The 23,562-nt window shown below is 40.7% G+C and overlaps 1 protein-coding gene across 2 annotated transcripts in view; it reads left to right on the plus strand.

Moving 5' to 3' along the window:
* Nucleotides 1-23,562, plus strand: part of LOC102699074 (copine-5) — a 129,696-nt gene that overhangs the window by 93,246 nt on the left and 12,888 nt on the right. For both annotated transcript variants that reach the window (XM_015342844.2, XM_006628426.3), the window contains 6 exons: nt 845-898; nt 2,791-2,852; nt 12,610-12,656; nt 13,598-13,779; nt 14,929-15,056; nt 16,350-16,452. In XM_015342844.2, coding sequence (XP_015198330.1) covers nt 845-898; nt 2,791-2,852; nt 12,610-12,656; nt 13,598-13,779; nt 14,929-15,056; nt 16,350-16,452 — 576 coding nt within the window. The remainder of the gene's footprint in view (nt 1-844; nt 899-2,790; nt 2,853-12,609; nt 12,657-13,597; nt 13,780-14,928; nt 15,057-16,349; nt 16,453-23,562) is intronic.

Consider the following 23,562-nt stretch of genomic DNA (forward strand, 5'->3'; position numbering starts at 1 on the left):
TCTCCTGGAATTTTGCTGACTTGCTCTGACTCAAGCAGAGAGGTAGTGTAAGAGAGAACGAGATAAGGAAATCGACAGAGAGCGATTATTACAAGAGTGAGTTGTGCTTGCTCAGATTACTAGAGCTCACGGTTCTATCTTTATATTTGTATTTCTCCGTCCCAGTAAGTTTTTAAGCATTTGTCAGGTGTCTCGCTCTGTGGTTTTGGCTCCTGTGGTTGGTTTTCAGGGCTGTGGCTCAGCTATATCCTCTGGATATAAAGTGAATGTTTGTTCTCCAGCAGGTGAAAACTCTAGAACATAAAGAAGCTTGCAAAAGAGAGGAGGCCATGTGGTAGTAAGCAACTAATTAATCTGAAGATTTTATCCAACCGTTTTTTTGAAACACGTCTCGGTATTAGCTTCAACATTATGGAAGGCAGCTTGTTCCAAACCCCCACAATCCTTTGAGTAAAGAAATGTCTCCTGTTCTTGGTTTTACAAATTCACTTAGTTTTCACTTTCACTTGTTTCCTGTTGTTCATTGTTAATTAGTTTAAACTTGTCTTCTTTTAATTATTTACTCACACTTACTCTAGTAAGTGAAGATCTCTGGACCAGTCAGAGAGAGTAGGAGAATGTCTCTTGCTCTGTTACCTGTTGAATTTACTTTCTAACATGTCATTTGTGAAGTACCCAGCAGTCCACATATTTTATTAGTGTCATAAAAAGATGTGTTTCTAATGCAGGATGTACAGTATTGAATCTAGGTATCTATTTTTAAGTCCACGGCAAAGAGTGCATGGTACTCATGGACTTTAGACTGCAATATAGAACCTCTTTGTATGTTTTTTTTATATTTCAGGTGGTGAATCCCAAAAAGAAAATGAAGAAAAAGAAATACATTAATTCAGGAACGGTGAGTGCATCACCAATGGTCACATTTCAATGCTTTTCTTTATTTTAATGCATTTTATTTCATTATTGAAATGCCTTTCTCCCTGATCAGTATTTGTAATGCAAAAACAAAAAACATTTGAGTAAATCGGAGTTCCTTAAGATTAAAATGAATAAACATTCTACTCAGCCTGTAGACTAATAAAAATAGCATTTTTAGGAAAAACATAAGCAAAAGGTTTCTTACACCATGAGCTTTTAAATGCAGCCTTATGTGAAACATGCTGTCCGCACGAATCTCAAAATAGCTGCAATTGCCGACTGTGGGTCTGTCGGAACAGGAAACTGTTATTAAGTGTAATCAGTGCAGATGGCAGGGCAGAGCGGAGGTGAAGAATGTAAGAAAAATCGACATGTCCTTCTCCGTATTTAGCATGTGAGTAACAGGAGAGGTCAAGACTTGGGGGGAGTGAAAGAATGTAGAAATACAGTGCACCCAGGAAGAAAGCTTTTCAAACGCGCCCATTACTGTTCCGAATTAAATTACCCACAACCAAGGCAGAACTCCAGCAGAGGTTCACAGTCTATACACGGATATGCTCTAAGTACTGTTTCAGTAGCTCAGTCAGATCCTAATAAATGTGATATAGGGTTGAAATGGATTAGAGGTTGTTTGGCGGAATTCGCTGGCTGAGGGAACAGAACTCTGGCCATAAGGATGAGACTGACAGATCCTCCCCCTCAATTTCTGGAGGAATGAGCCAGGGAGCTGCTCAAAGGGTGTGGATAGGGTATGTGAGAGATGTGAGATGTATAGCATATACTTAGGAAAGCAGACAGTAGGTACAGTACATGAGATTAGGATCTGAACTTCCTCCTGAATTTCAGTTAAAAGTTCCATTTCTTTTTGCTAATTGTCTGTCTCACTTCACTTTGTTAAGTTATAGACTTTTTGTTATAGTACTATTTTTATCTAGCAGTACTGTATGTAGCATTATTCATTGTTACAGTTCAACAATTCTTTGAAGCCCTTGGATAAAAGGATGAGATAAATCCTTAAATGCAGCAGCAACTGCAAGAATTGTACTTTTATAGGAGTTTTATCTCTACAATGAGCTATACTGTCAATTTTCTTTTTAGTAAATGTATTAATTAAAGTTATTTCACCTACCTAGTTCTGCGTAAGCATATCTTTGTCTATAAAGCCTTCCCAAACAACTGCTCATCCACTTCAGAACAAATATCCCCTTTTCTAAAGAAAAGATGCCGTTTCCAACAGATCCCGAGTTGCTGTGCAGCAGACAGTTCATCTTGCTATTGTGCAAGCGTTTCCTTCGTTCCCACAATGACTGAAGAGTAGGACCAATAATCCGCTGTATTTCTTAATACAATTCATTTACCGCTAAATGTGCAGGGCTGTAGTATTATATGGCACACAATGGAAAGGTTCCTCCAGACAATTTAACCACATAATTTAAATGTTAATGAAGCAATCAGTAATGCCATCACAGTTAAATAAAAGGTTTATCCCTCTTGTAATATTAATATGAATTTTTTTTTAATTCACACTTAATTCCCATATAAAGTTGGTTTATCTACCTTGAACAGGTGTTTTTGTGGGTGTCATGGTGTTTCAGCAATTGGCACTGCTTTAATTGTTTAATTAATGTATAATTTCCATTATGCTGTATTCTCCCATGTCCTGAAGGCATGGTGATGGGCTTAACTGATGTTTCTAAATGGTCCCAGTGACTATGTATGCTCTCCCTGAACCCAGAACCCTCAACCATAAGGAACTAGGCAGATTTCTGATAAAGAATAGTTGTTGATATTTGGCTTAGCACTGCTAAGGGTGTGTCTCCGCTAAGACGTTTTGTGGTGGTTAACCAGTTCCTATTATGTTCTTGTCCCAAGGTTACACTGCTGTCATTCACGGTGGAATCTGAATACACCTTCCTCGATTACATTAAAGGAGGGTAAGTGCACAAAGTGAGGGAGAGAGGCTTTGAGAAAGAAGCGTATTCAGTTTGTATGTGCTATCTTCTCGTTCTTAGCTACAGACTTTGCTTGTCTCATTCTAATGAAGCATTGATGTCATATGATTCTGGTTTATTACCCTTCGTGTTCACTGTACGGCTCCATGGGGAATATGTAGAATGTCTTTTTAAGATGATACATGTCATTAGGGCCTTAACCCAGTCTGCAGCAGTGAGTGTGTGATGTGTCCCTGCTACCTCTCAGAATCCTTCACCATTGCACCACAGGGAGAGGAGGACTTTTGTGATGCCATCCCTTGCTTGCCAGGCTCGTCCTGAACACTGTGCCCTTCTCGAAAAATGCTGCTGAGATTGCCAGTTGAGTTTTTTAAAAAGATATCTGCAAAGTGAAGGCTGCACATAGTGAAGGGCTAATTCAGGGTGCAGGCAAAAGGATCAGCCATGACTGAACAACTTGCTTTTTAACAGTTAGGGGATATGTTGCATTCAGGCATTCGGAGATCAATAGTTAATAATCAAATTACCTTGAAAAGCAAACTCAAATCTTTCTAAATGGATCACTTAAGGGTGACCTAATCCTGCCATCTCTGTTTCAGACCACAAAGCCCTTGTTTCTAGTCCTAGATGCCTCAATCCAGCAGGTTTTTAATGGCCCTATTGAAAAGAGTTAAATTATTTCAGTTAAGCTAATAATTGTTCCAAATAGCCAAAAAGTTATTAGCTCAGGCTGTATAAACACCCAGAAGACGCTGCCCTTCTCAAGGGCTGGAGCCTGAGCAGCTGTGCTGATGGTCACACAACACTATGAAGGGGAGAAACAAGATGGCACTGCTGCTAGCAGGAGCTGTATCAGAATATAAGCTTGTCAAAGAAGCGGGCTTCTCTGGACGCACAGCTGCTGGTAGTGATGAGAGGAGTGCTGCACACCCCTGCGTGGTTCTCTCTCGTTGTCTCCAGCTCCAAGAAACAACTTGGTAAATGAAGACGCTGTGCCCTCTTGTTCTTTTCACAAAAGGATGCGGAGTGCCTTTAATCCTGTAAGAACGAGCTGCTCAGCGCTTTTTCACTGACGCGGATGCACATGGCAATGAGCTTCCAACCAGGCACTAACATGAATCAGAGAGGGGGCGTACCGGAGGTGGGGGAGGTGGAGGCTGTTGAGGCTTGATGCTGATGTTGAGTAATAGCAAGGATCCGGCAGTTTCCCGGAGCGACTGCCCATGGGATGCAGGCTCCTGGCACAGGAGCAGTGGTGGGGATGGGAATGAGCCATTGGAATCCTGGGAATCAGTGCGAGTCAGGTAATAGCCTACAGGACGACCTGCTGTAGAATGCATCATGGCTTCAGCCAGCAGGTGTCACTGTGGAGTTATTTTTATGCCAGTGCCACTGTTCATGGGCAGAGCTTCATAAAATAATTCAAGAATATGATGTGATATTTGCAGCAATGTAACTAAGGAAGAATACAGAGAACTGCAGCATTTCCTGTGTAAATATGTCTTCTGTTTATTTTACAAATGCTCTTTTTATACATTTCTGTGGTACTGATAAATAAAAGTATAAGCAGTCTTATCTTATGATCAATGCCCTTCCTGATTATGTTGGGAGTTAAGCAGCAGGGAGCAGTAGTCACAATGTGTTATGGGTATGAATATTAATTTGCTCTTCGTCTGATTTCAGCACTACTAGACACAGAATGAAAAGTCACAAGACAGTTCCATCACCTATAGTACTTTCTGTCCACCTGTTTACAAGTTAACTACCTTCTAGTTATTTCTGAACCCCTTAAAAAGAAAACCGATGTGAAACACAAAGTCCAGCTGACATCTTTGCTGTGGCAAGAAAAGAATAAGTGGGGTAAATATAACACTCAAGAGGAGCTTCTATTAGAGTACTGCCTTGGAGTACATGTAGGTTGGAAAAGCAGAAGGTTGAGTTGGCCTGCGTTGATATGCAGTTTAAAGAAACCTGAACTCTCCTCCAACCTGCATTCTGATGGAAGTTTCATTCCCACCTTTTGCATTCAGAGGAATATGAGTATCTGTTCCATTGACATGGAACAGTAAAGAGAGAATCCCTGCTCCAGGCGCTTTCCGTTTCTCCTGTGAGCGGATCTCCAGCAGCTGCTAGGCAAGAATCGTGCATATTGGTCCCATGTTTTGATGACTGGGCTTTCCAGTAATTCAGTCATCATAACAAGAGTGCACTCTGTAGCTTGAAAAATAGAGTTTATGGAGTGAGTGTACCAACAGTCCTGGACCAATGAATCTGGCTAACCTTCAAGGTTGATTTCTGTAACATCTAGGCACAATCCCTGATTATATTCATGGCTACAGGGCCTATTAAAATCATGAGGAATAATGTGTAATAACATGTCTCGTAGTGTAAGATGACATTGTTACATTGATGTCACTTTCAGGATGCCAAACAACACACAAAGCCTCTGTACAGAAGGGCTGGCCTTATTGCCAAGGCTTGTCTGCTGCTTGCGTGGGCTGCGCATGTCAGGAGCAGGGAGATGTGACAGAGAGACAGAACTTGAACTGTGGGCCGGGGTAAATCATATGCACTATATGCTGATATTCTTATCATGCATATTATACTGCACATCATGTATTTTTCTTGGTGTAAAATGCAATAACAATTTTTGTCAAAAAAGACAAGGGATTTAGTATTGAATGGAAATTTTCTGTTTCAATAAATACTTTTTTTTCCTCAGTTCAGACAATAGTTCCAGCTGGATTACCAGATCAGAGCAGCATGTTTCAAAATATCACTCCTCTAATAATACAACTGGACCACCAAGCTTCCAAAGCACACCTTATGTCTTTTATCTCTTTTATCTTTTATGTCTCTGTCTGAGAAATGTGCTCTCAATTTTTGACCTCTTCTTGGTGGTTCAAGTCAAAATGAGCCCCCACCCCACAGAGATTAGCTCAGTGCACACTGATTAAGCTTTGACTTTTACCTTTGCGGTGCTTGTGTCAGATTGACAGGCCCCCTGTGGTAACCTTTACTGTATCCTGGAGCCATGCAGCTGAGAGATGTTCTGGTATTTATGTAAGGAAGGGTACGTGCTCACTGGGATCAAATCCAGTTCCAAACACAACTTTTTATTGATACATTTGATGTTACTGGAAAAGAAACAGCTACTGAAAGCTCCCCTGAGGTTCCTGCGAGAAAAAAAAAGACGAAGTCTTCTCCAAAGGCTTCTCCAAATGGCTTGTGCTGCCTGTGTGAGAACTGCAAATCCTGTATAATAATTACATCCACAAATTCCCGCTATGAAAGCAGCAACTGATACTTCAATAACAGGGATTAGTTTGGATCTTGCAAATGAGTGCATTTAAATAGTGCAAAAGTCTGAAAGCTTTTGTAAAAGATACTATTAAAGATGACTCATAACCATGGTTTTCTGATCCCCATCTGGTAACTGAGCCAAGAAGGTTGGGATTTCGTACTTTCTCTTGAGTGATTTTAAGTGAATAATTCTGACCCGCCGAACCTATATACAGTAGCTGTCCTCTCTGTAGCTCGGGAAATGAAAAACGCAGGAAATGCTGTGTTGTTCTCTGAACGCTCTGTGATGAATGAAAAGCAGATTTTTTGAGACAGTAGGTTCCCCACTGATCGATAGGTGGCCAGCGCTTTTTCCCTCCCTGGCAGCCGTATACCAGCTCCCACCCCCGTTCATAAGCCGTTTGAGTTCAGCTGTAACCATCAAGGAGGTTAACGCTGAACTTGTAAAATAAGGCACTACCCTGATAAAACTGACCCTTGCTGATGCTAGAGCCTCTTACTTTGCAGGGCTGGCTCTTCTGCAGAGTCCCTTCAGCAGATGAGGAACAGCTTCCAAACATCAGTCACTGTCAGATTAGAAAGAGGGAGGAAACATCAGTATGTACATCCTTGGTTCTATACAGTACATTAGTTCAGTCTGTGTGGACAATCTGCTTTCAGGGCTGTTTCAGTTTTAACACTGTTCCAGTAACAGATTTGCAATCCTTTTAAACACACAGTGATAGTCTTTTTGATTGCCAGTTGTTAATCAATTCTGCTTCACTGCGACATCAGATAGTGTGCTTTTAGAGAAGGCAGACATTTTCCGTTGATGGTAGTGGGGAATGATATTCCTTTTTCGTTTTGCTCTGCAAGAAACAATGGAATGAATGAAGCATTTACAGAAACATGCAAAGAGTGGCATCTGTTTGCAAGTGTCTAGCGCATTGCAGAAAAAGGAAAATAAATTTGAAAGTGACAATATAAATTGACTACAGAGAGTCGGAGTCAATGAAAAGTCTGATAATGGGGGTGGTGTGAGGCACCCAGGGTTTCAAGGTCATCTCACTGCCTGCCTCACTACTAGTATCAGATGGAGGAGTGAAGCATCTCTCTCTGACCACTCTGCTAGATCACAGACACCACAGTGAGTCACAAGGATTTAACAGCGTTGGGCTGTAAAGGACCAAGGGCACTCAGCACCTGGCCACAGCTGGCCAATGGCATAGCTCAGACTTGGAGCCAGTGATGGACTACACCCTTTCTTGTTGATCCACTCCAAAGCCCAGCAAATACAGTTCATTATTATGTGGTTCCAATCTGAGACCTGTGCCAGAGGTGAAAATGCCATGAAGGCCAATCTGCTTCGGTGTCTGACCTAATTTACAGAAACACAGTGTGCTGCACCCACTTGCAGGCACGCTTTGTCAAGCACAGCAGAAAAAGAAAAGACATCAAATTCCTTGATCTTTTTCCGGGCGCCCTTTTCTTTTAATTTCTCTTCTCAAGTGCGGGCTCAGTCTAATAGCTTTTGGAAAAAATGGCTTTTTAATGAATTTTGAAAGGCGGGTACTGTAATGTGGGGCCCTGGCAAGGGGCAAATGTCACATTTTCCATTAATTGAAAAGGTTAATTCAAAATTTACCACCTTTTTATGAAGATTTATTGAATATTTTTTCTAATTGAATTTTGGCTGAAAGCTGCCCTGGGCCAGGTGCCGTCACAGTGTGCTGTGTGTGCCTGATTAATGCTGCCTGTAAGGAATGCTTCGGAACTGTGACAAAATGAGACAATGGCTAATTTAAAAGAAACCATCTTCATTAAATATAACCTATTGACTCTTTGCTTTCATTAATACCAAAATCGCTTTCAAAATCACTAAAAAACCATTGATAGTGACTATACTAATAATATGGTATAGTGCTGTTGGAGAATTAGTTCATTATGGCCCCTAGCTAGAACCTCCTTGTTATTATTTCTGTTTTTCTCATCGATCCACTGAAAGGTCCTAGTGAGGATAGTAAAGAAATTCTAATGGCCGTCAACATGCCATAATGACCTGGGAATATTTCCAACACAAGCTGTAGTTGCTGTAGTTCCAACACAAGCTGTAGTTTCTGTGCTAATTATTATTATTGTTATAAAAAATAGTAGGAAAAATAATTGTGGTTTTATCCTGGAAATCCTGTTGTAGTAGCAATTACTGTAATAAAAAGTCTCAGTGCCCTGTGGGGCACCTCTTGACCAGATGGCACTTTTGCAGTTCAATGTGTAACAGGGCTCATATTGCATTTTAAACCTGTTATGGCCACGTTACTCTCAATGATTCCCAAGAGGGTTAAGTGTCAGGGGACTGAGTGTCTGATTTTGTATTGATGTACATGATGAAAATTATGTTATTTTTCTAGCACAGAAACTTTCAACCTTACTTGTGAACAAATTTGTCTCATTGTCATGACTTTTGACCATCATACATAGAGACCTGTTGTGTTCTTTCATGCATAAACTTGTGCTTGTTGGAACACTCACCATTTCGTTCCAGTGTTTTTATACAGGAGAGTTAGGAAAGACTGGAGCCGGGATGTATTACTTACTGAGAACAGTGCGACCTTGTTCCTGGTACTCAAGTCCAGTGGACCCCAGAAAAACCACCACTTCCTGGAGAATCTTGTTCAGTCAGCTGATATCACAGCTTGTGTTTTAAACTGGTGACATTTAACCTTTGGGTTCAACCTGTGCATCGTGCCTCATTGAGCCACTCCTTGTCTCAGTGAGTCCAGTCAGTGTAGTTCAGGGACTCAGTGTATAAAGCAGAGGAGGTCATTCAGATGATCTTTCTTGTTTGGTTGCTACTAACATAGGGGCCCTCCTCAGCTGTTCCATGAAGGATCCCAGGGAATCTGCTTTAATAACATTCCATGTTATTCCCATGATCCAGGCACCCACAGACCTCCTTGTAATGGAGTGCTTTTTAATTTCAGTCTGCAGTGTGCTTCTTCTTAGTTTTTTCATTTGTGTCATCAGGTCCTTGTTTCACCGGTGATGCTAAAGTAATCCTTTGGGATGAGCCCAGATATAGTCTCCTATGTGGTATTTAAGACTAAAGAGAACCAGTTTGTTTAGCCTGTCTGTATAATATTCATTTAGACCAGGAATTTATTTTTTTACCCCCTTTGAACCAAATTGTGGAGCAAACAGCAGTTTAAATCTGGGGTCTGGAAGGATCATAAACTACACAATTCAAAAGTAACTAGGTCAGAGCCTCCTTGGCTTTTTGATTTTTATTTTTGGCTCCATCTGCTGTATGTGTGACATTTCGTGTGACATTCAGTGCTTTGCAAGCAAAATATCGTCACACACTTTCAATATGCTTTCCCTCCTTTTGAAAGTAATGGTTAACGATGATAGAACGTCAATAGATAGACGTAAAAACCCCAATTCCAAATACAGCTCATCAGCAGCATGGCTCTTGCTGAAATACAGTATGAGTCACTCGCTACAGTAATTGGCCACCATCACATCTTCGCAACAGGCTTGCAGAAAACTGCAAGAAGTGATTTAGCAAGAAATAATAGCAATGATTATTGTAATAACAGTATGCATATCACTGCAAAGTATTTTGCAGAACACACCAAAGTGTGTGCTAAACACAGGGAGAGATGAATGCTTGAACTAATCAAGGGAATATCCATACTTAAATCTTAATGGCTCATCAAGCCACAAATGATCCTGGCTTCAGTAGCGCTAACCAGACACAATAACACATCTGTCCTCCCCTCCCTTGCCTATATAAATGCTAGTACTGATTTTAAAGTGGGTGAACAGGAGCAATCAGTGTAAAATGCCTCTGATTGAGGATATGACAGTAGTGTCCATATGGAAATCTAGTACCCACAACCTTCCCATTATTGTTCCAGAGCGAACGACTGCCCACTACTTGGTCCTTCAGAGAGGCAGAGATCAAATCAGTCTTCATCTCTCCCGCCAGTCTCTGAGACAGAAGCAAGAAGCAGGATGTAGTCTGGTGTTTAATAATCGATGAAGTCCTCTAGGTCAGCATTAGGTTAAAATAAATAAAAAAGTTGTCATCGTGGAGGTCTGGCCTTTTGTCCATCTGGAGTCTGCAACCTGGGCCAGGCTTTTAATTTAAAAGTCTCCTGAGGGCAGGAAGCAGGCTGACATGTGTGACTGCTTCTGGGGAACTAGCCTCGCGAATTGAGAAGAGAATGACTGTTTTGTCAACTACTGTAGATGTTCACGTGGCTTTCCCACTCAGTGAACCCGAATTCGATCTCAATCCACGGATTCCCAGGAACAAACCCCAAACAGAACCAGGCATTTTCAGTGGTGATGCCTGGCGGCCCAAAACACACGCTACTTGCTATACTCTGAGAACACCAAACTGGTTTCCTGTCAGAAGCCCCAGTGTGCAGAAGAGGTGATACACATCAGGCAAGGACAAATATTTGAGAAATACAAAACATCCAAAATATATTCATACATTATTTTCCTATTGTAACAGGAGTGCATCAGGATTTGACGGTAATAATGGAAATGGAAATGACTTCTTAGTTGCACTGATATTGTTGTGTGCTCTTGCTTCAAAATCTTATTTATATAGTGCCTGTCATACCACAAGTAAATGCAACAAGCATTATAAAACCAAGGCCGGTTTGTAAGAATAATCAAGATTGGAGATGTGCGACTATGAGAACCAGACACAACACAACAATAATATTAAGAGCTGCTAGAACACAGTGATTGAAGTGACTCTAGTGAAACACCTTTCATTACAGTACAGCTGCACACTGAGCTGAACAATTGGAATAACAGGAAAGAAAAACAAGTTTATTCTGCGTCTTGTCAAGGTCTTCAACCGTCAGCCTTGGAATTCTCATGAATAAAACATGACTGGAGTCTTTCATTAAGAGCTGCGTGATGCTGTTTGCAGATTACAGATATCTCTAATGGAAAATTATAATTATTAACGAACAGAAAAAAATGTGCAGTCAAAGTGATATTGATTCGGTGCTTCACACAATTATCGGCTCTGAATTTAAATAACCACGACGACACCGGATACATTGTTTGTGCAAGGGATTGTTCTGAGTAATTACATGCGGACGTCAAGATTGCCTCTTTATCTCATTAGGGCTGCCTTTTTAAAGATTGTGTTGCTCAAAGCAAGTGCAGGGTAGCTTCCAAGTGACTGTGTGTGTTAGGTAGTGCCATGCACCTACTTAGGGTGAACGCAGGTGACACTACCAGCCCTGGCGAGAGTGCACGTGGAGTAAATTATTTTCATGACGCTGTGACGCATCCCTGTGTCATACCAGGGCTGTAATCACTTATCAAGGCAATTCGTCCTTCCCTGGGCATTTATCTCCTCATTCTGACTTTCCAGCAGTGGGCTACTTTAGTTAACACCCATCCTGCTCGCTCTGGCTTGGGGCGGGCAGGCACCAGCTCTCAGGCAGTGCTGTGGTCTTAAATCTAATTTCGATATCAGATGAGGAGTGGATTTAAGACTTCATAACACTCACCTGGTTTGGGAATCATTGGACCAGAAGAGATTGCCTGCCTTTATTTAGTTTACCATTGTAAATGCCTATGGTCATTTTTTTTAACCATGACTGCCTTTGACATTTAACATTTATTTTGGCAATCATTAACGTTTCACCATATTTCGCTGTGTAGATAATGCCATGATCAACTACGCTCACTATAGTAAATCAAAGAGTATTGTTTAGGCTGGAAAGGAAATGCACAGTGAAAAAAAATATTTCTAATGTAGACATAAAGCCTTGCAGAAGTGTAGAATTGATCATGGTAAACCTACTGTACGTGAGGGGTGACAGAGAGACCACTTGGAGGGAGAGTTTAAGCGCAGACTTCCAGAAGTAATTTCTTTCTACAGGTGGATGGAAGCTTTTGGGCAGCTAGAGATTTGACAGCAATTAGAGTGACTGCTGAGGGTTTTAACCGAGCAATGATAAAGGGCAATGGCAGCTTTTTAAAATCCTACCAAAACAATGTTTAAATGATTGTATTGGCTTTGGCAGAGGTATGTTTTAAATATTTAAAAATGCAGGGGACAAGCACTAACTACACACTTTACTGGTAACAAACAATTATTGCCGATAATGCGGTCATCAAGGAGGGAAACTAGTCAGTGCTTGTTCCCCAGGCAGATAAGAAAAATCGTGGTTTCTGAGCATTGCAAGAGGGGTCAATATAAAATGTCCCACCAGGCACGGGCAGCCCAATTGAGGGAATGTGTGGGTGTTCCGTCAGCCTGCCCTCTCTGTTAATACCAGCGCAATCTAATCGCTTCCTCCATTTATCCTAATTAGACGATGCAGCCGCAGACGAAGCATTCAAATCAAACCAAAGCCTTCGACGCAAGCACCCAGCGGCTGGCACTGCAAACCTGATTTTTCTTTCCTTCTCTCCCCAGAACTCAGATCAATTTTACCGTGGCCATTGACTTCACCGCCTCCAATGGTAAGTGTGGTTTAATGTGCTGTAAGGCCAGGGATGACAACACTGCGACCCTGTCACTCGACTCGCACTAGGGTGCCCCCGGGCGATCTGCAGCTTAGATTACACACTCGACCGGCTCTCCCCTTGACAAAGAAAATCATCTTCACAGCATCAGCATTCCTGGACATGGAAGCAGATTGTTTACCTGGATCAGCAGGTTTTATAGGTCACAGCTGACTAGTCAGATGAGTAATTTGATCAACAAGGTATAAATACACAAATGCTAATGAATGGGCCTTTTCAGTATCAGTGCAAACACAAACCAGAGCTTTTGTAAAATTTTTATGTTATAAAATCTCACTTTTGTCCTCTAAAGTTGTACTTTTTTGCAGCTTTCAACCCATAGTTGCTCATTTTTTCTAGGCACACGTGTGGCTCTGTTATTGGTATAAAGTAAACAAAATACTTCCTCAAGCTGCTACAAGTAACTGGCTGAGCATCGTAGGATTAGTCGGCCAGGGTTAACTTGGTTCTTGGAAAAACTTAAACTCCCGGGCCTTCCTGAGCACCTGCAGGCTTACTGTGACATCAGTGAGAGAAAGGCTGTTCCAATTGACACTAACTCAGCTGCAAGGCACTGTGGAGCTCAGAGCTTACCAAAACAACTGGATGGGTGGTCCCTGAACTCCTGTGCTCCATGTATCCTAAACATATGATAGGTGAAAACTGTTCAATATCCAAGCTATCCAAGTATTTCCTAAAATTAAAGAAAATATTGACTATATAAATCCTGATACAGTATGTAAAAGTTATATCAAACATACTGTATATAAAACAGGAGTGCTCCAGGCCGAAACATAAGGAAACACTCGGCATTTCCTAATTGGGTGGGTAAGAAAGAAAACGTCACTGCAATACAGGGAATCTCTCATACTGCCCCTGTGCTCTGCTGCTCCCCTCAGGTAACCCTTCTCAGTCCACCTCGCTGCACTACATGAATCCCTACCAGATGAACGCCTACGCTATGGCCCTGAAAGCAGTGGGGGAGATCATCCAGGACTACGACAGCGACAAGATGTTCCCCGCGCTGGGCTTCGGCGCCAAACTTCCTCCTGACGGACGGGTGTCTCACGAGTTCCCCCTGGTGATTAGACATCGCCCCTCTTCGCCCCTCTGGTCCTGCTTCCTTGGGTCCCTTCTGACACTTCTGATAGTCCTAGAGCATTTTACAGTGTGGTGGAGAATCATGGCACATCGTGAAATCATGGCCATGCATGGAGAGTTATCATGATAACAGCGCAGACCACTGGCCACCCATGGCAAAGCAAAGTAAATGTGTGGCACAATCATTGCAAAGTCATGGGAAAAACTGAAACTGCCATGTACGGTTACCACAATAAAGTTTCCTAAGGGACAACCTTCCCAGTTTAATTCCTTTTATTCTGTCTTCCTTTCCACACAGATTGCACAATAACATGCTTTAGACTCTTGAATTGTTTGGAAAGAACCAATCAGCAAATAAACTAAACTTTTCCCTTACTTTTTCCTGTGCACTGTGCTTAAAGATCACTTCAATGTGTTTTTGTGCTTGGAAGAGAGTGTCGATTTATTTAGGAGGAATAAACTGGTAAACGTACGATAGATGATACTTTTGCATTGCATTTTTGACTGTGCCTGGCTCATACTGTATATTCTTAGTTTGTTTGCTGAACTAGACTTCAAAGCCATGCTGACAGGCTCATAGTCAAATCTCTTCATGCCAGCTGGAAAAGAGTCTGAATTCTTTCAATTAAACTAACGAGCAGATGAAGCATTGTACCAGCGTTCTTCGTTGGCATTTTCACCTGCTTTAAACAGCTGCAGTCTGCAAGTTGAAACGCCTGCTGTTATTTATTTAATGTTTGTGCAATGTTCACCTCAAGGTGTGTTTGAAAACTAGTTGATGCTAAAGCACTCAGCACTTAGTCTGGCAATGTTCTTTTGTGTCTGCAGTGCTGAAAAACTATGGATTGTGTGCAAACACAGCTATTAAAGTTTCCTGAGAATGATTTCCATATTAAATGCTGTTCTGCATAAGTGTTCCATAAATGTGGCAAGCTTACAGACATTTTCCAAATTGTGAAAATTCCCCTAGGGTAGGATAATAACTTTACAAAGTAATATAGAATCAATTAATTGTATAAGTCTGCATTCTTATTATTATAATCATTCTTCTTATTATGTAGAAAACAGTAGTAAAATATACTAAAGGTCAAATATTGATCTTAATTCCTAACAGATTTCTTTTTTCCAGAATGGCAACATTGAAAACCCATATTGTAATGGAATAGAAGGGATATTAGAAGCTTATCACCAGAGTCTGAAAACTGTTCAGCTCTATGGACCGACCAACTTTGCACCTGTTGTCAATCACGTGGCAAGGTAGGAGTGCCAGAGCTGAAATTTGCTTTGGAATTGCGAAGATGTACAGTAATCATCTGCCAGGAAATAGGCAGATGGTGAAAAATCAGAAAAGGCGCTTGGTGATTTGTAAATTGCTCATAATTGCACAGAAAATGTTTGTTTTTAGTTAAATGATGCATTGTCTTCCCAGCTCTCCAACAGAACTCTGCAGAACAAAATGCAGTCTTGGAGTGCTGTTCAGAATTTTATTTAATGGTTTCCTTCTGTGAGTAATAAGCAGTCATCAGTTTAGTGAATACAAATGTAGGGTTTGACATGAAGGTGTCTTCATTGTATATTAGAAGAACATGGGGTTTGTTGATGAGGCTGTGCTTGAATCTGTGTGAATTAATGACCTGACAGCATTGTGCAAATTGAGTAAACAAGAAACTTGATCAAGCTCAGACAGGCCCGAGTAAAAGCAGTCATTTTTTACCATGTCCTGGTATAGATCCTTATAGAAGAGTGTGATAAATTGTATTGAATTGGCTTATGACGGGTATCTCATTTGTAATTAAAAAGGTAATCTCAATAGATCAAGATGAGACTTGTTAAACTGGGACATGGTGTGATTGCAGGATTTATAGGCTCTGTTTCTTTCAAGACAGGGGGAGGAACTTGTGGAGCTTCACCTCTGGATTCTCTCTGATACATTCTTATTGAAATATAGCACCCATTGAAATTATTAGTCATCACTGGAGTGACACATTTTCTTCTGCAAAATAACTTAAAAAGATTAAACGTCAATTTAATAAGGGTACATTGATTATGTCATGTGTTCTGTTCATGTGTGAAACACAAGTTTACATACAATGCACAGTTTCCGAGCATTTTGTTTTTAAAAGGTGCATGATTTTATCAGAAAATATCTAGACACTTCAAGGTAAAAGAGTTGCTAAAATAATAGTTTAGTGGTAGGAGCAGTTATAGATATCCCATCCCATATCACTGCACCACCTGTGTGTGTCCTCTGCTACTTGTAACCTTGTGTGCTTTTAAAAACAATTTGGACTCTCATTAAATTTCAAAAATGCACTTACAGCATTATATATCCAATTCCTCTTGTTCAAGCCAAGAAAATACATAAAAACATCTAAAAATGAAATGGAGTGTGAGGTGGAGGGCGAGAGCTGAGTATAAATTGTCTGTTTCCGTACATCTGTTCTTGTGTACGAGGTCCTGTATTGAGGTTTGAAGCAGGGATTGTGAGTAACAATTAATAATGGCTGCGGTGTCAAATTAATATCAGCCCAATGCTTGTGTTGTTGCCAGATATGCAGCTGCAGTGCAGGATGGATCGCAGTACTTTGTGCTCCTAATTATCACGGATGGCGTCATATCAGATATGGCTCAAACAAAGGAAGCCATTGTTAACGTGAGTACTGCGAGTGGGCGTGGGGAATCGGGCACTGACTGCTGATCTCTGTCCTCTTCCTTCTCCCCTCTTCTTATCTGCTACCTTTGTGGGCTCCTTCCTCTTCCTTCTCCACTCTGTGAATGAGCTTCTTTTAACTCGATGCTTGCGACCAAAGTATTTCATGCTAACACTGTGCTGTCAAGGTTAAGAAACTTATCAGTACTGCAAAACTGCTCGAACTGCCAATATCAAGCAAAGGGTAATTTCTCAGTTTCACAAATTTCCCGATTCTAAAGTACTGCAAATTATATATGGATTTTTTAAAATTAATTACACATCCGCTGTTTTCTCTTTCTAGCTCTCTGTATATGTACTTTCTTATGTTTATCTCATTTTTTCTATGTAAATCAAATACACCTGAACGTTTGGAATGTCTTTGATTATCCCCTCTGCTTTTGAAAATCAGAAATGTAATGCTGTATCTGTTCCAGAGACAGGGTGTTGTGAGTGTTTGCAGACTGGCAGTACTGTGCATGTGGTTGACTGTGAGTCTCTAACACGACAGTGTGGCCACTCCCCACAAACAGTGACCAATGCCTTTGAAAGCAGATGTCACAGGAGCTGTCTTCAAAAGTGGCAAAAGGAGTTCGTCTGCAGCTGGCAGGGCCGTGACATCCCAGCAGACTGGATTTAAAGGGAATTTGCGACTGTTGGTAAAACCATTAGGACAGCCACACCTTCCTTTTAAGATCTTGTCTGCTGCTCTATCGTGCCCTGTTCTGATTCTGCCTGAGAAACCAGCGGGGACCGAGTCTCTCTGCTCTCCCTCTGTGTTTGTAACTGTCTTCTAGCTGGATCTCAATACTGGGTAAAAATGTGATATCATTTATTAATTTCTGCATATTTTTTCATTTCTTTTGCTGTAAATATATAAATATGTAAAGATCCTTTCAATGCTGTTTTGTTAGGTGAGTTAAATAGATTTCCTGCTTGTGCAAACCCAAAATACATACAGTACATGAATAAATTAGCAAGGGGATTTCTGGTTTTATTGCTCTGCTCCTGTGTTTCCGTGTTTTTTTTTCAGTGTTAGAGAAAGCTACAGGGTGCCTAGGGTTTTCAAATGTATGGAAATAGAACCAAAACAACTCGTTGAATTTCTTTTCCACACATGCTCTCTTCAGCAATGTGGCTTTAAATTAAAATAACAGCATCACAAATTTCATACATTTCTAACCTGAGCACTTTACATTCATGGCCACATAACATGTTCTGGTGTAGAAACATTGTGAACGTTCCTCTGAATTATGATGCAACATCTGGTTCTTTCTTGTTAACCAGAGGTGATTTAGTGATTTGGAAAAACTTTGTAAATAGAGTCTAGAGTGGGTTTATAGAGAGAGAGAATTGTACCTGTGTCTTTTACTCCCCACAGGAACAAAGCAACCCTTTTGAAAGCTGACTGCAGTAAACTTGGTATTTTTGTACAGTTTGCATCTTGTCTTGCTCATATTGTACCATGCACCACCCCTTAACACAATCTTCTACATTTTGCAATAAGCACAGAAGAAAGAAATTAATTATCTGGGATCTGTCCAAAGAAGAGTGACCAGGAACATTACCTTCATTGGAAAAATATCCCACACTGAGAGGTTAAAATAACTGAATCTCTTTACCTTTTAATACCTTTGAACAGAAAATAATATGGGGGACTTTGTTCAGGTATTCAAAACTTTCAAGAGCAACCAATTTAACTCCTTCTGGGTGAACAGGCAGATATTATCCAAACAGCAAAAATGGAAACTACAGGAGACAATCAGGGGACTCTTCTTTATGCAGAGTTGTGGAAGTCTGAAACAAGTTGCCCATCAATATTGTTGAATGATAACTTCTCCTTCGAAAATGGTTGGATTAGAACCCTCCAAGCATTAGCTACTAGCAATCAAAGGAGACAGATGGACTGAATGACCTCTTCTTCCTTGTTTTTGTGTAGAAAATTGTGAGTTTGTGCTATACCAGAGTCAGTGCTTTTTGTGTTAATTTACTCTTTAATCTCCTTTACCAAGATCCACAGTAAACATACAGTATCAAAAGGACCATCTGCGTGACAGGTCATCATGTACCTTATCCTTGCTTAAATGGTCTCTTACTGTATTTATTCCCTTAAACATTTCCCATTATCTACTCAAAAAGGAGAGAAAGATTGGTTCTTTGAACAGGTTTATTTGTCATATCCCTGCAGAACTTGTTTATCAGGAGTCCAGAACAGGTGCACAATCATCCAATGTGTTTTCCAGGCATTATGGTCTGTTTTCTTTTTTCCTTGGGGAACTTCGTCAGGAACACTGACCTACTTTACGCTTCAGAATGCCTGTTTATGAAAGCCATTTCCAAAGCCAAAGTATCTACCATTTATTAATTTTGCATGCAAACTCTCCGACAGCTGTGGATAAATCAACTGCTTGTGCCAGGTTCTCTAAGCTTTGGGTTTTTATTACTCTGTCATGGTGAAATTCCCTCACTGCGCTATGGCTATTTTCCCATTAGATCGGAGGGAGAGGTTTTTGTGTGCTGTGGAATCTAAAATGTCTTCCCTCCTGCTTTCGAATCCTGCAGTTTCACCTCACATGTCATGCATCCTGTATCTATTAAATTCAGTCACGAATTCTAAAGCTTGGTCTACAGTTTATTTCAATCACCACTTTAAGAATTCTAGATACGTGGAAAACTGGGGACATGTAGGAACCTTTGGTTTAATTTTAAACCTAAATTCATTACTCTTGTTTTGCCCTTGCAGCAGAGGTACTGCAAGAGTGATGAACGTTCAGTGCATGGTATTAAAGATGCAGAGTTTAAAGCTATGGCTTTCTCATTAGAATTTCATTACTCTGAAGGATGTTTGGTTATGTGGTGAAATGAGAGGAAAGCCAGCATCCAGAAAAGTAACACTGAAAAATAATATGAGTAGCATAGTGCGCCTGTACACTTTGACAAGGGGTGGTGTAGCATAGTGGGGAAACCTTGTACTCATGGCTGTCAGGTTGCAGGTTCGAGTACCTGCCACAGTCACTACAGGTGTATCTTGAGTGAGGTACTGTATCTCCAGTGCTCCTGTCCACCCAGCTGTATAAACTGATTGGATTAGAACCCCCCAAGCATTAACCTGTATAAATGGAGACCAGCATTGGTGGTGGTGGATTGTGGTGGACTGGCTTGGAGTCCTGTGCTTTCTAGTCTACAGAAACCAGGATGGGTTCTGGCCTGATGAGCCACCGTGGCTCTGGTATGGACCTGATCACAGCTGCCCCGCTGTCAGGATGTGTCACAACAGGTAGATCTCAAGTAACTGAGCTGGAGTTGGCCTGATGGCCCCATGGTGACTTTAGTGTAACTCTTAATTTGAAAAGTTCACAGGCCAGACTTGCAGTCTTTTAAGAACCTAAGAATTGTTAATATCCAGAGGAAATCATTCTGTCCTGCGTGTTTATGTTGGCTATTGAGCACAAAACTTCACCCAGCCCCTGGAATGTCAGCTTCACCCCCCACAGCTGGGCAGGAGACCCCTCCCTAGAAGCTTTGAAGGCAATGCTTCCTCTTTTCAACCCCAGTCCAGCAGTCAGGTGGCGCCGATGTCTGTTGACGTTTTTTGAGCCGGGAATAATCCCTCGGTTCAGCTTCATGGGTACCTTTGAGGTCTTAAAAAATGTTTCCCATATGGCTTTGCTTAATTATAATGCAAAGAAGATAACACAGTGGGACCTGAAAACCCATTGTCAGGTGGAGCCTTGTGATTGTGGATCAGCCCTGCAAGCTTGTTTGAAGTTGTTACACAGCACAAACTGGACTGTGCTTTTTGTATGCACAGCAACACAAAGTGGAGTAGATGATGCAAACCATAGTTGCAGTATCCTGCACATCTTTAATACTTCAGTTCTGCTCCCTTTCCTTTTTCCAGCTCAGCTCACATCACAGCAGCTTCAGAAAGACATTTTATCTTTTTCTACCTTTTTTATTTGAACCCATTACTCTCGCTTCAGTTTTTTTTTCCGTTAGAGGAAATGGCTCGTTTTTTACATCTGCCACCTTTGTCATTGGTATTCTGTGTGGTCTCCCCCCTGCATGAATCCCTCCTACTCATTTAATTGAAACAGGGTAACCAGGACAGGAGACAGAGCAAACAATGCTGACAGTGACAGGTTTATGACTTTCCTAAGACCCCTGGAAGGAATATTTAATTTGATATTTAGTGTTAACTTTACATGTAAGCAAGAGATCATCTCCTGCAAGGTGTATACAGTGGGTGTCTTTGACATTTGGTCAGGAATGCCAAGGGGCTGCACTGCTCCTAATCAGAGTCTGATGTCTGATGGTTCTAGCATGATTGTAGCCGAAACGCCCTGTGGGGAAGCATCTACACTGCATCACCCCATTTACCTTGAAGAAATGTCTGACACCTTGAAATGTGACACTGCAGTACAAGCACTAACATGCCCGCAGAATTCAAAACTCCTCTGATTACATTGACTTTGTTTAAAGTCCCTAGACTGACCAATGATAAGAATGTTATATTAATTTTAGGATGCACCCCCCACACACACATGCCTCTATAGAATTCTCAGCCTCAGAAAAACTAATTTCAACTTCTCAAATGAGCTGTTCACATGGTAATTCTATTTGATTGTGTTTCTGTCCATGAGTAACTACAATCTGAGGAACTAACCCAGATACTTCACAATTGAGAGTTAAGTCCACCTAGAGGATTGCTGCCTGCTGTATCCAGCTGGGCCTTCAGACAAACACTCCATTGCATTGTGGAATGGCATAATTCTGCTAATGTGCTCCAACACAGCGCTGGCAGTTTGCATCTTTCTCCCTAGCGACTGTTTATAACATACGTGAAAGGTTAATTAGACGGAGAGGGAGAAAGAAAAGTGTGTGAGAGATCTCTAACTGCAGGGATTTAATTATGTACTTTAAGGTTCTCTTCTGTGAAGGGCAGCTCAGCATTGTATTTTAATGGGGAAATTATCTATTTGTCAGCCCTTCATTCCCTTATTAAAGTGCCAACAACTAGATCCCTGAGACCATACAGTATTACAATTACCAATGCAACAAGTGAATCTGAAAGCTGTTTTCATAACTGGAAGCTCTAATAAAGACAGAGTGTTAAGCTTCCTGAGTGACTGAGGCAAATGTTGAAATTCTTAGTGAAAGGATTTTATTTAGTGTTTTTGGTTCCGAAGTCCTACAACTCTAGACAACCTTATGATCTTGTAAGACACGCTAGTTACCTTTTTAACTTAAGTCATGTTGTTAAAATTGCATCTAATCTAAAATAAAATGAGCAATATCTTTGGGATTCAAATACAATTCAGCATTATAAAAGCATAGTAAACCTTTTATTTAAACATTAAAGATGGAACAAATTATCTTCTGTAAATACCTCAAGGTTAGGGAATAGGGGTATGGTTCAGGCTTAGAATTTGGGAATTTTTACTAACATACAATTGATTTATAGCAGAGGCTGGTTATTAACACGTTCGTAGTTTGTCATTAATTTTTGTGCAAACAATGACCATGGCAGACAATTAAAAATAAAAGCCATTTTGCAATTTTATATTATTTGAATCCTTACTTTCTCTTTTTGCAGTCACGGCACTGTTGTTTTCTGTACATTAATTCAGTCCTAATATTCTGACTGCCTGTTTACAGGAGTTGATCAGTGCCAGTGTTTGTTGGCCAAAAACAAAACAATCTAATGAATTAATCATGTTCAATTTAAGAGTTAATTTTTTTCTGTTCAGAGGTAATTAAAAACTAGCAGAAACACAGAGCACTCTAGGGCAACTGATGGCAAGAGCATGTTTTTTAGTATTTGTCTAAACAGGAAATGGCCTTGAGCTCTACCTCTTATTTCTAGAGGCAGCCTTCAGCTGGGTGCTCGCTACACTGTGTAAAATCTCACTGAAGAATGTGAACTTCCAGGTAAACCTAACGGTAGGCAGACAGTGTTTAAGTGATGTTCAAATGGTTTTAGTGTTGTTCCTTTAAAAACCTTTTTTAATGCTCCATTCAAAACACAGTCCTGGTCTCTTCTGTGACAAAAGGGGGACCTTAGTGTTGTTTTTTTGTGATGTTAAGTATTTTGGGGGAAAGTATTCAAAGCCAAAATCCTGCAACCGGTTCGCCAGTGACCTCTGCTGGAGTCACTCGAGTGTTTTCAAGTGGAAACTGAGTCAGAAGATGCTGGTTTTGGCATCACCCCTCCTTCTAGTGACATTACCTTCTAATTCTGCAACCCACTCGCTTAACTGGCTTGAATCATTTTTCATGATAAATGCAAGTGCAAAACAAAACTTTAAAGTCACTGCAGATGATTTATGACCCCGTTCGTGTTAATTGCATCACTGCTGAATGATAACATGACTGGCGTATTGATTGTGGTGTGGTTCTGTAGTGTGGGGTCTCCTTGGTTCGTGTGGCAGGGCTCATTGATAACAGAAATGCGCTTCTCTGATAATGGAGAGACAGAGCTGCCAGTCACACTGGAAGGAAACAATAGCGTGAGTCTATCTCACTGATGAGCACTGCCTGAATCATTTTGAAAATGCTGTCTGTGGTGCAATAATAACAATACAAATAAAAACAATAAGCCATTATGAACTTCATTATGAACCACAAATCATGTGTCAGCACAGATGGGAACAGAATGCAAATTTCCTTTCACCCCGATGTTAACAAACGTCCTCTTGCACAGTCGACTGTCTTGAAACCTGATACACAGAGGGACATCATGACAAATCGAAACATTTGTAGTATACAAGATGGGTAGATGCAGATGTATGTTATGTAGGTCAAAGGCAAATAAATTAAATCCTAGATACATGTATAAAAGTGGCAGCCCTAAAGCCCTAATTCTTCAATTAGTTTCACTAGAACAAGTTAACTAAAGCATAGCAGGATGAATCGATATTCAGTAAATTAATAAAAGGTATCGGTGGCCAGTAAGCACAGTTACTTAGACTGTTATAGTAATTAATAAATTAGGAAATAATCGTGTTATACATAAAAATCTTAGGACTTAGGACAAACCTAAAACGTCAGAATGGGTAAAAACAAAAGGTCATT

The sequence above is a fragment of the Lepisosteus oculatus genome, chromosome 5 (assembly GCF_040954835.1).
Source record: "Lepisosteus oculatus isolate fLepOcu1 chromosome 5, fLepOcu1.hap2, whole genome shotgun sequence".
In the NCBI taxonomy this organism is placed as follows: Eukaryota; Metazoa; Chordata; class Actinopteri; order Semionotiformes; family Lepisosteidae; genus Lepisosteus; species Lepisosteus oculatus.